The sequence below is a fragment of the Trachemys scripta genome, chromosome 3 (genome assembly GCF_013100865.1).
Source record: "Trachemys scripta elegans isolate TJP31775 chromosome 3, CAS_Tse_1.0, whole genome shotgun sequence".
Lineage (NCBI taxonomy): Eukaryota > Metazoa > Chordata > Testudines > Emydidae > Trachemys > Trachemys scripta.
Window position 1 is genome coordinate 186105372 of NC_048300.1, and position 17876 is coordinate 186123247.

The 17876-nt window shown below is 42.4% G+C and overlaps 1 protein-coding gene and 1 non-coding gene across 3 annotated transcripts; one reads left to right on the forward strand and one right to left on the reverse strand.

Moving 5' to 3' along the window:
* Positions 1-1852: 1852 nt before the first annotated feature.
* Positions 1853-1925, forward strand: TRNAK-UUU. Its single transcript has one exon. It is a non-coding gene; the product is annotated as a tRNA-Lys (tRNA).
* A 1742-nt stretch (positions 1926-3667) lies between these two features.
* On the reverse strand, positions 3668-17239 carry LOC117875350 (WD repeat and coiled-coil-containing protein-like). Of its 2 annotated transcripts, none has more exons than XM_034766606.1 (4): positions 17001-17239; positions 11192-13125; positions 8705-8822; positions 3668-4356 (listed from the first exon to the last, which is right to left on the reverse strand). In XM_034766606.1, the coding sequence occupies exons 2-4, from the start codon at positions 13103-13105 to the stop codon at positions 4085-4087; spliced, it is 2304 nt and encodes a 767-aa protein (XP_034622497.1). In that variant the 5' UTR covers positions 13106-13125; positions 17001-17239; the 3' UTR covers positions 3668-4084. The 2 variants fall into 2 exon arrangements, with proteins under 2 accessions (XP_034622497.1, XP_034622498.1); XM_034766607.1 differs by lacking the exon at positions 17001-17239 and adding an exon at positions 14529-14650.
* Between the last annotated feature and the right edge of the window lie 637 nt (positions 17240-17876).

Sequence of the window (17876 nt, forward strand, 5' to 3'; positions counted from 1 at the left end):
AGTGCCTTTCGTTTTTCACATGGGCTTCAGTTCTAGGTGATGAGTTACCGGTAGATGACAAATAACTTTGAATTTTTTAGTGTAATAGCTGCAGCAGTTACTCTATAGCTATATTTATTTCAGATACTATTCGTATACAGTACATTGGCAGCTGTGCTGTGTACAAGCTGAAAAAATTTATAAAAGATGTCAAAGAAGGAACAAGACAATGTCCTTTTAAAATTGTCTTCATTGTTGATATTTAAGGTCTCATGACTGCAACTCCTAATTTATAAAGTTTCAGTTGTTTGGACCTTTGTTACATTCAAGCTTAGTTGAGAAGAGGATTATGGATTTATACGCTTTCCTGCATTCAGGACAATTAATCACCAATCCTATAAATCCAAGGATTTAATACTTTTGAGATTTCCAGTGAACTTATTCCAAATTCATTATTTTTTTTTTGCCATAATGCTCTGATTGTACTGTTAATAGCTGTAGAATGGCTGAATTGTATTGATTGTCTGATTTAAAAAGTGACAGAGTCCTGTGGCACCTTATAGACTAACAGATGTATCGGAGCATAAGCTTTCATGGGTGAATACCCACTTTGTCAGTATTCACCCACGAAAGCTTATGCTCCAATACGTCTGTTAGTCTATAAGGTGCCACAGGACTCTTTGTCGCTTTTAACAGATCCAGACTAACACAGCTCCCCTCTGATATTTGTCTGATTTAAGTTGCTGCTCCTGCAATATGTTCCATACAGGTAGATCCCAGTGCCTGTGCAGAGCTCCATTGACTTCAGGGATCTGTCCATGCAGTGCCTAGCAGGGTGGAGGTAGTTAGATTGTAAACTCTTAAAGTGGAGGAAACTATAACTTCTATGTTTGAAAGCACCAAGCACACTGCTGTCACTCAGAAACAACAAATACACCCCTACGCCTATATAACGCTGTCCATGGGGGCCAAAAAATCTTACTGCGTTATAGGTGAAACCGTGTTATATCAAACTTGCTTTGATCCGCCGGAGTGCGCAGCCCTGCCCGCCTGGAGCGCTGCTTTACCGTGTTATATCCGAATTTGTGTTATATCGGGGTAGAGGTGTATGTGAATATGACATTATTCAACGAAGTATATAGCTAATTAGTATTTCAGGTACTGGTATATGTTTAGCCACAGGATCAACTCCCACCCGTCGTGTAAGACATGTAAATGATCTGAAACTTCCTCCCCCAGTGAGAAGGATATTTCTTGCATCACTCAACCCTCCCTTATAACATCTCCAAGCTACTGTGATGTTTGGATCTGGCTCAGAACCTCATGGCTTAGGACCTCTGTACCATTGACAACTTTTATATGACACTGTACTTGACTACAGCACACTTCTAACATGCACCCAGTGTTGAGGTTTTGAGTTGCTTACATTTGTTCTAGATTAGGTGAATAATTCATCTGACTTTTTGGTTAAACAACTTTGGAGGTGTCCAAGGAATCAGTGCTCACTAGTGCATTTTGATTCCTTTTTGCACAGCAGGTGATCTTCTAAAAGAGCAGTATGTTGTTTACTAGATTAAAGTATTTAATTTTATAGGTAGAAATCCTGGAACCTTATTTACAGAGAAGCTTGCAATCCTCTTTAGCACACTCCTAATCTAACTGGGTTGACACGTAAAATCTCTGCCTGCACACGGTTTTTATATGCAACAATAGATCAAAGCCTACAGGAACAGGCTCTTACATATTTTCTTCATAGTCAATTTTTAACCTGAAAATAGTGTAGTAATAGGATTGTGTTTAGACTTTAACAATATATATGCCTTGTCCATGAACACTAAAACTGATTTGTGAGCCTGGCTAGCTCAATTTGTGAGCCTGGCTAGGTCAGTTGGTAGCCCATCAGACTTTTAATCTGAGGGTCCAGGGTTCAAGTCCCTGGTCAGGTGGTAAACTATTTACTAAGTTCTTAGAAATGTGTGTCTTTAGGGGGGAGGAATAGCTCAGTGGTTTGAGCATTGGCCTGCTAAGCCCAGGGTTGTGAGTTCAATCCTTGAGGGGGGCCATTTAGGGATATAGGGCAAAAATCTGCCTGGGGATTGGTCCTGCTTTGAGCAGGGGGTTGGACTAGATGACCTCCCGAGGTCCCGTCCAACTGGACATTCTATGATTTGTTAACAACAGTGTATTTTAAATTGCTGTATTGTTTGCAAGAGAATAAAGAATCAGTCCCTATTTGAAGGAGAAAGTCTGACATTGAGCAACAAACTTGACTAGTTCTAAATCCTTATTAATTTAACATAACCATATAAAGGTGATGGCCATTGCTGTACCCCAACAAATTTTCCAAGGCTTATACAGAAGAATAAAGACAGGGTAGAAGGCAAAGGGCAAATTGAGGGTGGGGAAGATGGTAATACTCTTGTAATAGATGTTCCAAATCTTGATCAGACATGGTCATTGGGTTCCTTGGATTTGGCTCCCACTCAGTGGGATCTGAATATATTGTGGGCTTTGCTAGGATTCTCAGGTGCGGCTTCCCCACAATGCTGCTTGGATGGCTTGCTGGACTTTTAGGGCTTGGCTCCCCCTTGAAATGACTCAGATGCCTTGCTGGGCTCAGTTCCTTTTTGTTCCAGGAGGGGAAAAAAAACTGGTATGTTCCAGATCCACCTACTCATGGTGTCAAAATTTGAGGCTGCTATTAGTAAGTGGTACAGATCTTCATAATATGATTGCCTCTTTCCTTTCTTACATGCTTTGAGGAGCAGGGAAACAGTTAATAATGTTGACATTTAAAGAATCCTCATTGCACACCTAAATTAATCTCTCATTGAGATGAAAATGGTAGTCCACACCTCTTAAAGGTACAATATGGTCTTAGGTTCCCTGCTAGTTCAGGCAGACGTAGCTGCATGGGTCACATTTTCAAGGTCACATCAGCAGGTACAAGGGCTAAGAGAACAAGACGACACATTTTTGTGGTCCCTTCTAATTTGAAAACAACTAGAAAAAGTTTCCAAATTTTGTATGTGAATATTTGCTATGTTTAGGAGTAATAAAACAAGCCAAACCACAAAACCCTACCATAAGTGACTGAAAAATTACTTCTCAACGTACAGACGTCCCCCAACTTATACAAGGCTTTCTGGAACGGAACAATTGTGTAATTCGAAAATCCTATTTCTGGCTTATGGAACTTTTTCCATAACTGTGAATTTGTGTAAGTTGGGTCTTGCATAAGCTGGGGAGTGTCTGTACTTAGTTACCATCTGCTAACATTGTTGTGGCATTGCAATACCGTGTCACATATGGTTCAAAGGGCTGATTTTGGGATAGGAGTGAAATAGTACATGTCTCAGACTCACTGTTTACAAGCCAACCCTAGAAACATTTGTACCTGCTTTCCACAAACATAATAACTATACGAGTGCTAGTACAGATGCAAGTGCTAGCACGAAAAGGGCTCCAGTTTTCATGACGTGATAAATATGCCCAATGCTGGTGCCCAAATATGCCTGTTATGCTGGTGCTTATACCATTAACAACACTGTTGGAGAAGAGGTATAAAATTTTCTTGCCTAGATAAGACAACTTGTCTTCAGAGTTTCTGAATAAAAACTGAGGACTTCAGGATCTGACCACCAGTTTGGGGGTTTTTTTTGTCTCCAATAAAGAAAAGAAAAGGCAGAACTGTCTACTCATTTTTTTATTCTGTGAGTTCTGCTGTAATTTAAAACCATAAACAAATCAGAGGCAAGATGGTAAGGAAGCCCTTTTTCTGAACCTTGTAGAAAGCCAGATGTCCAGCCACAGACACAAAGCCTGGTCTATGATTTCTAGCAAAAAAAAAAAAAAAAGTTTAAAACACATATCGCTCAGTAAAAGAGTGCTAGTTTCCAAACTTGGTGTAAAGAGGGCCAAATAAATAAGAGAGAAGATTTATCGAGTGATGAACCCAACAAAATTGTATAAGATCTAGTTACAAGAAAAACTCAACAGACGTATCAATTATAATATACAGACAGTTATATAAAGGAGCCCGTCCTGTGTGACAATGATTTAAAAACTGTCCAACTATAGCAGCTAATATCATCGTAATTCAAAATTACGTTTTACTGGTTGACTGTTCTGAAGAGCTGCTGGTGTCTAGACTTTTAGAAGAATGTTCTCTTAAGACTTCCAAAGAACTAGTGATATCCAGACTTTCTGAAGAAATGGGTCTATACCCTTCTGTAGAACTGATGATATCCAAAGTTTTGGAAGAATGGGTGCTATAGCCTTTTGAACTGGCATCTCTTATGATTATCTCCTGCATGGATCCGAATGTTAATGGAACAAAGCCTTCACTGTCAGTTGTGAGAACAATCCAGGTTGAACCTATGAGAACATTAAAATATCTATTTATTAACAATACTTTTTTTTGCAACTCAGTATATTTTAGGCATAAATAATATTACCAAATACTGACCCTTTGATGCAACAGAAAATCTGAAAATTGAATTTAACAAGAAAAGAATGTTTACTGTTTTTTCTAGCTAAGCCTAGAGGTGAGATAAATTGGATTTTCTCTGAAAGAAAAAACATGTATTGTTGTGTAAAATGCTACTGACTGAAAATCAGACAACAGCTGGGCAAAAGCCAGTTCTCTCAGACCAACTTTCCCACCAGAAGCCACAGCTACAACACATATATCATGACACAATTTCAGATTAGGAATGGGAATGAAATTCTGAACACTGAGATGCAGACGTGCCTTTTTCTTCTTTTCTGGTCTCCTGTTCAAATGAAATATTCAGAGGTCAAGCCAAAATTTACTGCCAACAGAGCTAAATAAGATCAACTGCACACTATAGTCTTGACATTTGAGTTAATATTTTAAGTAAAACCTAACTCAACCCCCAATTTGGCATCAAAGCCCCATCCTGGATAAAGGGCTAGCCTTCTGGTCGCTCTGAGTGCAGCCCCTCTGTTGTCAGGCCTTTTGCATTTATCTGTCCCTGGGTGGAATTCTACAATTCTCCCACTCTTACACCAGGACATGAGCTATAGTGCTCTTTGTATCAACTGTGGTTACCAAGCAGGTCTGACCGGGTTTGGCACCTATAATTCCTCCCTTGGGGGTGTCTGTGGAGAGAAGGGCAACAAAAACTGCTTAAGGGTATGGAACAGCTTCCATTTGAACAGAGGTTAAAAAGATAGGGGCTGTTGAGCTTAGAAAGGAGACTACTAAGGGGGGATATGATAGAGGTCTATGAATATCATAAATAGTGTGGAGAAAGTGCATTAAGGAAGCGTTATGTATCCCATCACGTAACACAAGAATCAGGGGTCGCCCAACGAAATTACTGGGCAGAAGGTTTAAAACAAACATAAGGAAGTACTTCTTCACACAACGCATGGTCAACCTGTGGAACTCATTTATTCCTGAGCGAATTCTGTGCCAAAAAATTAAAAATTCTCTACCAAAAAATTAAAAAATCTGCAAAATTCTGCATATTTTATTTGTCTAAATAACACTATATAATCACACCCATTTCAATTATTTTGGTAATTTATTTCAAAATACCTGTCAGCAACTATGCAAAAATTCTTCAACAATACAGACAACAAAAAAAATCTCCCCTGGAGTAGAGAATTAAAGAAACCCCTATGACAAGCCAGTTCCTGTTTCTCTGTCCCCTCTTCCCCAGAGCCTGACAACCCAGTTCCTGTTTCTCTGCCCCTTACTCCCCAGAGCCCAGCTGAGGGGCCAGACACCCACACTCCCTTCCCCAAGAGCCCACTTGTGGAACGCCCCCCAGCCCAAACACACACACACCCCGTCCCCCCGAGCCCAGCTGCAGGGCACCCCCAGCCCAGACATTCTCAACCCCTCCCCCACAGAGCCCAGCTGCAGGGCATCTCCAGCCAGACACCCACACCCCAAACTCCCCGGAGCCCAACTGCAGGGCACCGCCCCAGCCCAGACACTAGCACCCCCTACCACCCAGAAATCCAGAGAGAGAAACAGACTGATGCTGGGTCCTGGGCTTGTAGTGCATTTCCTGCATGCTGCCTCCTTCCTCCAGGGCATGCCAGGAACTGCAGCTGCCGGGAACTCTCCAGCTCTCCCTGCCCCTCCCCCCAGCAGTGTCTGCTATTTGCAAGCCAGGGCTCTGCTCTGTCCAGCAGCTCCTAGTGGCAGCCAGCAGCACATTTCTATGAGGAAAAAAAAGGAAATTCTGCGCAGAACGTTAATTCTGTGCAAATTGCGCAGTGGTGCAGAATTCCCCCAGGAGTAACTCATTCCTAGGGGATGTTGTGAAAGCCAAAAGTATAACTGGGTTAAAAAAAAACCCAGGACAGAGCCATTAATGGCTATTAGCCAAGATAGTCATGGATGCAACCCCATGCTCTGGGTGTTCCTAAAGCTCTGACTGCCAGATCCTGGGACTAGACTACAGGGGATGGTTCACTCGATAATTGCCCTGTTCTGTTCATTCCCTCTGAAGCATCTGGTGCTGTCCACTGTTGAAAGACAGGATAATGAGCTATATGAACCATCGGTCTGACCCAATATGGCCATTCTTATGTTCTTAAACAGCGTAGCAATCAGGTCAACAAACAGAATTCATAAATCTTTACAGAGCAATTTCATCACCCGCCCCATCCAATTCAAATTGGATATGGCAATACTAGTGAAACAATCATTTACTGTATGTAACTAGTGATTTTGAAAGCAATGTTAGTATTTAAACATGACTAAAGATTTCCCTACCTACACTGGCAGTGACAAATATGACCAGTAGCTCAAAGATTCCACAAAGTATTTTTATTAGATACTATGATATGCTTAGACATTTCCATAAAGATTTATTTTATAAGGTGTTACATAAACACCCATAAGATGTGCACATAATGTACTAAGCTTTTCATTTCAGTTCTTAGGTTTAAAAGAAAATTTCAAATTAATTTAATAAAAACCAACAGAGAGCTTGTTTATGCACGTGCACATATATATGCTGCTTCTAGCCATATGGTTTCAATATAATGAATTTAAATAATTTTAGAAGGGAAAAATTCTTCAAGTCCTAAATCTCTGGGCCTGTTGCTATTTCATGTAGTATTCTTATTAGTGTTACACTACCTACATGCTTTCAAACTGTAAAAGTGTTACTGGATTAGAGGTGTATACTTTTGCTAATTTTCACATCCAATAAGCAAGTCTTCTCATATTTTATCTCATCACTTTTGCAATCACAAAATAAAACTGGTTTGAAAAAAAAAAAGTGAATTCAGTAAGCACATTTCCCAGCTGCTCCATTTACTTCTATTATGTAACACATTGCAAGAAATGTCACAAGAAGATTATTAAAAGCAAATGAACTTTAATCTTATGCTTAATACCTCATTTGAACCTCACTTTATAATTCAGGCATTTGAAGATATTACTACTAGTATGAGTAATGTAGCCAGTAATATTACTTATGTTCATTTAAAAAATGACAAAAACCATGATTTTTTTCTACTAAAAAAAAAAGAACTTTAGACAATATAACTAATCATGCCTTTTTGATAAGACATAAAAAATAGAGGCCCTAGCCACTGGTGATCATTAAAGATTCCATGGGCCTTCTTGTAAAAGAAGTTACGTTAATCTCACTGTCCTGGACAAATTTCAGTTTAGTAATTAGATGCTGCATTTCCAAAATTTGTCTGCTTTTCCCTAGTGGACTTGGCATAAACATCTGTGTGCGTCACTGTGTGCTGTTCACTAATCACCATGTTTCACCAGAGAGGTGGCTGCATTTCAGTGGTGACTGAAGAAATAACTTTTTATACAGTATAAAGATTTTTTTAAATCTCTCAGTATTAAAGGTGCTATATGCTGTAATAACAAAATTGTATTAATAATCTTTCCTAGAATGTAGACACTGGTGAATGATGCACAATGATTTTATCTAGTCATAGGAATATAAAACATATCTGAACTCTAACCACCATGTATCTGAAAAGTCAGTTCTTCTGAAAGTATGAAGCAGCAGCCTCTGTCTTTAAGAGCTGTGCACAGCGACATGCCAATGGACTTTTCCTGCAGGTGTTAAACTCTAGTTGTTGGAAAATACTGTACAGAACATTTCCAACAGAGAAACATTTCATATCTCAAAGATGTATCTTTTATATCTTTGCCACAAACAAAACATCAGGTTGGATGGGGGGGTATGTGTGAGGTGATTGGATAATGGCAGAGAAGAAAAAAAAAACAATAATATAAGATTGACAATGGCTGGAGAAATCAATCAGAAAAATAAGCATAACAAAATCCCCAAATCTGCCTTTGCAGTGTTAAAAAAAAAAAAGACAAAATTTGGTTATATGAGAGTAGATGATGAACCTGACAGGTTAAAATACTGAACAGGGATTCTAAGAAATGATTATTTCAGACAACCAGACCTGTCAGTCAGAATTCTCTTTGTAAAAGCTACAAAGTCTGAGTAAAAAAATGGGATAAATATGATTTTCCTGCACCTCCACCTGTTAGCTAAACAAAGGCAAATTGGACAGGAAATCTAGATTTTAGGTAAAAAGGAACTAATTTTAATACAAGAACATAAATTGGGTATTTTTAATATCTTTTCATTGTTTTACACCTTGTCTTTTTTCTAAATAAGACTGTATTTGTTGCTAATGCAAATTGAGAATGTCACATATCTGAACTTCATTGTATTGGATGAACAGAACTTACCATGCTGCATTTCAACGAGAGAGAGACTGAAAATCTGCTGAACTATACTTAGACGGAGTTTACCATCACATAGAATAACAGCTCGCCTTTCATCTATCCCACTTCCAGAAAGCTGCTTCTGTAGATACAAGGAAGAAACCATTAGGTATAGCTGAGTGTGTTTTAGTTACAGAGCTATTAAAATAGGACAGTTTCATCAAAACACCATCACACAGATTTGTTTTCAACAATAGTACCACTTGCAAAAATCACATACTACATTTGTCTGGACCAACTAGTTTGCAAGGGTTATGGTCTGAAATCCCTTTACTTATGATGAAAACATCAGTGAGCAATGGTATCAAAGTAACTACAATATAAGGTTAGTGTGCATGTGGATGGAGGATGAGAGATCAGGCCACATGGCTGACATGGAACCAGTGGTAAGAATTCATCCTCACTTAGTCCAATTTTTTGTTGCTGTATTTGTTAATATTTGTTTATTGGAAACTTTAAATGTATGCCTTTTTGTAACTAAACTGACTTTATTTACAGTCAGTTTCCCTTTCTTCTTCAAATGCAACAAGGCTTGTGCAGTACATACCCTAGGGGAAAAAATGTTTACACCCAAGCAATTGTTTTCACCGACTTTTTAAAAACCTCATGAATTTATTTGTTTATTAATGGAGTGTGTAAACCCCCCTTCCCCCCCGCACTCTCTAAGACTGAATGTAGTCTAGTGCTAGTCTACCTTAAGTACCACTGCCCAAATACAGTCTTCAGAATGTCTCCCCCACATGGCACGTGAATGGGTTTTTAAATCTAGCCAGAAGATAAGTCATTATCAAGGCTATGGAGAGTCCTGTGGTACCTTTAAGACTAACAGATGTTAGTTTTAAAGGTGCCACAGGACTCTCTGTTGCTTTTTACAGATCCAAACTAACACGGCTACCCCTCTGATACTATCAAGGCTATATACTGTGAGCGAATGTAACTATATCCTAAATAAAATAGCCAGGGCACTTATAAGAATTCCCTGAGAACCCTTAATGTCTCTGTCAGGGCAAACATTATGAGGCGAATCTTGTCCCCTCTTCTGTGCTGTCAAAGGACCCATACTGAAAAAACAGTTCAGTTACATTTCATGGGGGAGCTGGGAGGTGCACAGGAGTTGTTTATCTAGCTACCACTGTCCCACAAAGCCATTTCATTGCCTGGGGTTGGGGAAGAGGAAAGAAGAAAAAATCATTCCTTTATCGTTGGCATTCCTTAAATCTGCAATCTGGCAGTGCTCACATAGCCTAGGTTTGGATGAATCTGAGTAGCAATTGACTCTAATCATGATATTGTGGTGATCCATGTTTATTGTGTCAATGATTTCCATAGTAAATATACTCATTTTACTGGTAAAAAGTTGTATTTTCTAACTGTTAGGTTTCACACTAAACCTGTGATCTGAAGGGCAGACTAAGTTCTTTCCTTTTCACAAAATTATATGTGAAGAAGCATCTACAGGACACATTGTACACTTAATTAAACTTGTGCAACCCCTTTGCATAGGTATAACTCAACTGGCTAGATTTCAATTTCAGATAGATACGGTAAATCTTTGGTCTTGGATTCCAACAACTGTTTAAACTCTTAAAAAATTAATGAGGGTAGCGACTAAAAGTGGGAGTAGGTTTAATTGCCTAGAATTTTTAGATACGAAAAGCATTTCTTTTTAAATATGGAAAGAGCACTAGAACTTAATAGAACTTCATCAGAAGGCCCTGATCCTGTAACTGAATCGGTATATGGGGACCCATGCAGTGAAGTAAATGGGAATCCACAAAGATGCAGGGGCCTGGATCTGGCTGTAGGATATTAGCATAAGTGAGAAGATGGGGGTAATGAGTAGCAGACACTCGTTAATAGGGAAATCATATAATTTACATTGTTTAAAATCTCCAGAATAATGGAACCATTGTTGGCATAAATTGAACCCTATTAATAGTTAAACGATAACATTATCTTCGCTTCTTTTTTAAAATATGGCCCTATGTGCACTACGTGCACCAGTGATGAAAATAAAGTATGGATGAAAAACACTGAAGCAATATACTTGTGAAATGGCAATATTTTTAGTTTAAAATCTCATGAGATATCAAATATTTTAATCTTTTTTTATTTCATATCAGCAAAATCTGAGAGACAATTCTGTTAGCACCATGACCATAGATAGGGACTGGTATACAAGCTGGTAAAACATCTCTTCTGCATAGGAATTAAAGTCCCAATCCTTATTATACCACATAGAAATTAAGGCCCTAATTAAACCTAACTGAACGTAATGGGATTTCTCACATGTAAAGTTCAGCACATGAATAACTGTTTGCAGGATTGGGGCCTTACTGGGCATAATCTGGAACGAGACTCTTGCAGAACTATACATTTTAAAGATATCTATAATCTTAAAATATATGGCCACAAACAGATTTTACACTGAGCTTTCAGCATTAAACTTACCTGACAAGTGATGTTAATAAAAGAGGGCTCCTGAGAAGACGGGTATGCTGGAAGAAATTTCTTCCTGGATTTTAGAAGTTCTGTTAGCTCAGAAAGGTGATGCTGTACTTCTGTAAAATTGCCACATAATTTTTCTATGTTCTTAGATAAATAACTTGCTTCTTTTTCATCTAGCAGAATGTTATTTTTAGGAGAATTTGAAATTTCTGGAACTACATCTGCCTGCCCTTTTGGAGATGCTGGTCTGTTAGAAAATGCAGTAGGTGTTCTAAGCCCATGTAGGGCCAATGATCGATTAATTGGTTCAGCATCCAAAGTTTCCAGAGCTGGAGGAAAATCCATGGAAATCTTTTTTTCTTCGATGTCTTTCACACTTGACAACAGGCGTTGCTCATAAGTAGGGCTTTTAATTTCTTCAATAAGTTTTCTTCTGCTACTAGGAGATTGAATAATAGCATGACCTGGTATCAGGAGTCCGCTGCTTAGAGGATGAACTTCTGTATAGAGAATTTCTGGTGGCTCTCTTTTCACAGGTATGTTCAAAAAGGCATTCAAACTGGAGCTACCACTTGTTCCTGCAGATGCTGAAGAACCCTCTTCAAATATTATTTCTTTGATCATCAAACGGATGACATACTTGTCTGACCTTGAAGATGGCAGAAATGCAGGGTCAGTGAATTTCTGCTTTCCAACTAAAATCAATAACAATTTATCGGTTAGGAAGCATAAGCCCTTTGGTCTTTCACTTTTCTCAAGCTGAATTTGTTGAATATTGGGTAAATGGGATGAAGTCAAAGAATAGACCAAAATAATGTTACAAGTATTGGAGGCTACTGACACAGTATGAGTTTTATGATCAAAAGCCATTATGTCGGGGACCAGAATGCCTGGGATGCTGACTTTTCTGGTAGTGGTAACCTTTCTTTCAAAAGTCACCAAGATCAGGTGTGAAGAGTCCTGGCCGCTTCCTGTTAGGTAGTCCTTGTGCCTAAGATGGATGAGAGGACTGGAACTAAGTCTTTGTTTGCTGGAAAGGATATGGGTTAGATCCACAGGAGCTGATGAAGGAGAAGGTACTGAAACAATGGGCACAGATTTTTCTGAGTCTAGTGATTTCCCCCCCACATCTATGGAGAACTCTTCATCACCACATAATACAGTAGACGGTGAAGGAAAAGAATTTGTTTCACCACCAGCTGGGACTTCAAATGCAATACCTGAATTTAAGCCACAGATCTTATCTAACGGAAGCTCAGTAGCAACAGCAACTTGGGAATCCAAAGTAGCTTCTACAGCACAGATGTAGCCTCCCACATCAAATACAGGGCAAAACACGCAAGAATTTAAAGTTTTCTGAGCATCATCCCATATATAGGAATGAAGGGCACTGCCTATAGCAACTACTAAGCGATTGCCTTCCTTAGTCCAACAAGCGCAGTGGATGAGACCACTACCTTTTATATCGGCTTTAATTCTGGAGTTGTTGCGACGAACCGAGTGTAAGACTGAGGCATCCCGTGTAGTAAGCACAGCCAAGATCTCTTTCTTTGGATGCCACACACAGCCCTGGGGAAGCACTGGAAATGGCTCACCAGTTTCGCAAATCTGAGAAACCAAGAGTTTATTCCTTTCTGAAATGTTATAGCTCAGCTGCCAAATAGTGATGTGCTTTTTATGCTGAACAGCAAGCAGAGTCGTGGTGTCTGTAGCATATGGGCCCCAGTAAAGTCCATGAACATGTTCAAACTGACCAATAACACTCGAGTCACCAAACTTTGGTTCTCCATTATGAAGGTGTAAAGCAGTCAGTATCACTTGCTTCCCATCCGTCCAAGCAATACCATGCACAGGGTGGATTGCCTGATACAAAGCATTAAGGCCAGTTCTCAGAAGTTTTCCTTTTCCCAGCTCCATTTTTTTCTAGTGAGAGGCATCTGTAATTATTAAAAACAAGTGATACATTAGTCTAGAGACTTTGATCACAACTCTGCAGTTAAATGAATTATATTGTATCAGGTAAGTCGGAGATGGGGAAAAAAACCACTAAGTCATCTAATGTATATCTTCGGGCCAATGCAGCATTGTTCGTTTCAGTACATTTTCTAGTATTTGTATCTATCCTGGGGGCAGTGTTGATATTCTCATTAAACTCCACCTGTCATAGTTCAGGGCACCTGCACCTGTATTACCCTTCTGTGGTCAAGCAAGGACACTCGCTCTCAGGCTTCCAGACCCCAGTCTTCACCTCTCCTGGATGGAGACCCGCATCTCCCTCCTGACCAGGGTTTTCCCAGCCTGCACAATTCTCTTCCTACACTGTGAGTTCCCCTGCAAGTCAGACAGCCAAAGGAGGCCTGCTTTGCTTCCTCCTCAGAGGTTAAAAACAGTATAATCGCCCATGGTTTAACTAGAGAAGGGTCAGTCAATTGCGCCTGTTTGAATTCTAATGTGGGAGCTGGAAGGCTGAACTCAGCTTGGTCATTGTGGCCCACTTTCCCCCAGCCTGAGGTCAGCACTCTGCATGGTGCCAGGCCATGCACTCACACTTTTAGACAGCCAGCTAAGGGTCACTGCTCTTCCAGACAGCTGGGAGCACCATTCTCCACTCCAGCAAGCAAAGGAAGTTTGCTGAAGGGGTTGCTCAGCAACCACCCACCTTCCTCTTCCCTTTGCAGGGGCAGAAGTCAGTGGCTCTCTTACACTGCTCCCCATAAGAGGAGAGGCAGCAGCAGAGATTCCTGGTTGGGCTCTCTGGTCCAGTCAGCTCTTGTCCTGGCTTTGTGCCTCAGTGTAATTTTGAATTGGTTATAGCGGGCTCTGATTGGCTAGTAGTGTCAACATCACCCACAATACGGTTACTCCTATCAACAGACCAACTGTGTAAAAGAAAGTAGGGAGGCAAAAATATTGGGGTGTTGGCAAAAATATTGTGGTTCAACATACAGCTGTGAACACGACCAATAAAACACCATGTTTTAAACGTCTTCAAGAAACAAAAACAAAAATTAGCCTCTTTCTTGTGTGCAAGCTGAGTGGAATACAAAACTAATAAAAGGTGTTCAATTAATTCAGTTTTAATACTCTCATGTGTCACAAGTAAAGACATTTTTACAAACGTGATGTTTGATAGTGTATATTAAAGTCATTGCAAGCTGTATGACAAAATGCACTCAGTGTGCAGTCTTGGAGATTTTTCTACAAGGCACTGCTTTTTTTTTTTATTTTACTTTTTCATTTGTCTACAGAGACCAACGCAAACAGGACCGTTAAACAAACCAGGAAAGATCTCTCAGGGTAAAGCAATCCTCTATATAATAATTAATGGATTTAACCTCACGATAGCACTTCTGAGGTAGGCATTACAGTCTCCATCTTATAGATGAGGAAACAGGCTGTAAGGTTTGTGGCCTGATTTTCAGTGGTGCCAAGCATCTGCATTGCCCAAAGCAAGTAGGTGTTCATCATCTGTGAAAATCCATTAGTGCCTTGCACAAGGCCACAGCAGAAATCTGTGACAGAGATGGAAATGGAAACTAGTTCTTCTGTGCTTTAATAACAAAGCCATCTTTCCTTGCACTCTAATTGCATAGATTAGTAGTTCTCAAACTTTTTCAGTGTAAACAGAGACTGTCTCATGGCTCACCACCCCTCTCATTCGCAATTGCATGGACCAACTCTCCTCTCATTTGTGATCATATAGCATCTGTGCAGCAATTACTGCAATTGCTTGCATGTAAAACTAATATTAGGAAAGTAATGTATTTTATTTATAATTTGATGGTATATTTACTAGGTAAAAACAAGAAGAGTTAAAGCCACATTACTAGCAAGCTCCCAAAGACTACCAGAAAGATCTACCACAGTGCAGCTTTAGGACAGGATGTCATGAAGCTGGTGCTCCCCGCTTTTGCACCACTCTTTTACTTAGGGGGCCACCCAATGTGAGTCTTGTTCACTTGTGTTGCTGGAGGGAACACTGGGCCCTTAATGATTTGTTACACAATATTCCTAGGGCTTGCCTACATTTAAAACACTATAGCGGCACAGAGAGACCCACCCCCAGATTTCTCCCCTAGCTGAAGGAAGCTCTGCAAACTCCCTCCCCGCACCCCGCTTCCTGCACCCATCACTCCTCAGCTGCAGGGGTAGGGATCCCTGTACAGGGAGCTGCTCCCGCATCAGCCCAACCTCTGTGCATCCAGACCCCCTCATACCCAGACCCTCCCGCAGAGCCTCACCCCCCGCTGAACCCAAACCACCTTGACCTGGACCCCCTGCGGAGTCCCATTACCACTGCACCCAGAACCACCCAACAAGCCCCCGTGCATCCAGATCCCCCCACACTCGGATACCCCCACTGAGCCGCCCACACCCAGATTGCCCACACCAAACCCTTTCAACCTACACCTGGATTCCCCCACACTAAGCCCCCTCCACACTTGGATCCTGCCTTGCTGACCCTGTCTACCCCCACCTGATGCACCTGGCACAGAGGGGAAGGGCCCTGGGGTGTTTCTGAGGCAGGCCTGGTCCTTACGGTGTATCAGGGCATGGGTATGACTCACTGCTGAGTCTCAGAGTGGTAGCCGTGTTAGTCTGTATCAGCAAAAAGAACGAGGAGTACTTGTGGCACCTTAAAAACTAACAAATTTATTTGAGCATCAGCTTTCGTGGGCTAAAACCCATTTCATCGGATGCATACAGTCTGCTGAGTCTGTGTCCCGAGGGGAGCTGCACAGTGATCTCCCACCTAATATAAATTTAGGCCTGAATAAAGACTAGGAGTGGTTGGGTCATTACAAAACCTAACTTAATTTCCCCAATCCTAATTTCTCCCTACTGTTACTCACACCTTCTTGTCGACTGTCTGTAATGGGTCACTCTCTTACCACTTCAAAAGTTATTTTTCCTCCCTTGGTATCCTGCTGTTAATTGATTTATCTCGGTAGACTGACCTCACACTTAGTAAAGCAACCCCCATCCTTTCATGTATTTATACCTGCTCCTGTATTTTTCACTTCATGCATCTGATGAAGTGGGCTGTAGCCCATGAAAGCTTATGCCCAAATAAATGTTAGTCTCTAAGGTGCCACAAGGACTTCTGGTTATGTTTGACAGTATCAGTCTTTACATCTCTCTGCCTCCATTTCCCCATGCATCTGTGAACAGCAGGCAATAACACACCTTCCCTGTCCTACAGCAAGGATCCTGGTCCATGTGCCTACAATGAGGCACTGTTATTATCTTGGGAACGAGCTGTCTGCTAGCAAGGAAGACTCTTTCCCACAAGCGCTTTCTCAGACTGTAGGTGCTGGGGCGGTGGTGACAGAGCCCACGTGCTGAGTGAGATACACCCCTCGCCCTGGTCCTGCATCGCGGGGCTACTAGCTGTCCGGCTGTACCCTGAAGTAGGCCACCCCCACTGCACCTATACCCCTTGCGGCATCAGGGGGAGTTGGCAGGGACGGTCAGATTTGTAGCCCCCTCACCCCCCACAGCAGGGGGTGGGCAGGCAGTGGGAGGGGTTTCCTCTCTCCTGGCACCTCCCACCCAGAACTACACGCCCACACCGTCCGGCCCGCCCACACCACTTTCTCCGCCCGCCCGGCTTCTGTTCCCCACCCCTTCGTGGGCCCGCCCGCACTGCTTTCCCTCCCATCATTTCCCTTCCGCCCCGCTTCCCTCCCACTCGGGCCCATTACCCCGTTTTCCTCCTCGCGCCTTCCTGCCCCCGCCCCCCACGCGCCCACGCCGCGCCCTCGGGACCGGTCGGACATCGGGGCGCCTGTCCGCCAGCGGCTCCTCTTACCCGAGCGGCTGCTGGGCCCGGCTCCCAGCGGGTGAAATGGCGGCGCTGGCTCGCGCTGGCCCCCGCAGACCGAGGTCCCAGCTCCGGCCGGAGTGGGACTGAGTCGTAGCACCCAGTCTCGGGGCTCTTAGACGCTCTACCCCACCCTTCGTCGTTCCTATGCCCCCTAGCGGCACTCTAGCCGCCTGCGTGCAGCTCTGTGATCTGGTAACGGACTCCTCGTAATGGAAAACTACAGCGCCCAGAATGCAATGGGGCGGGCGCGTGCCTTCCCCCCCACAGCCCCGGAGACTCATAGAGGCGGAGCCGGAGTCAGTAACCCGCCCCCTGGCTCCTGAAGGGGGCGGGGCGGGGCGGGGCGGGACTACTCTACTCTACGCTCCATTTCACAAACAAGTCTCCTGGGGGTTGGGCTTGGCCAGGCCTCCTCTCCTGTAGCTCCCGCCCTGGGGCCCACCTGACTGCCCCTGTTGGATGGTGCGAGAGCCCAGGGCGGTGCCTCTTGACTCTTGTGTGGCCAGGGGGTAGCAGGCCAGCCGTGTGCTGACCAGGCCTAGCCCCGAATCATTCTTCCCCTGCCCAGGCGCCTGAACTCGCCACGGGCTGACTCCCCGCTTCACGCTTCCCTGTGTTTCCCGTGGGCGCTTCACGGGCTGCGTTGAGAGAAGTGCACTAAGGGTCCCTGCACGAAGGCCTTGGTGGTGCGGTATTGGGGGTTGAACACAACATCAGGACTCTGTTATTGTATCTCACACAAGATAAAGGTGCAAAAAAGGACACACATCTGATTTATTTCTCCCCCTTTTTGGATCACTTTTAACTCAAAGTGGGGAATATAGGGAATGCAGTATCTTTGGTCCGGAATCCTCAGTCATA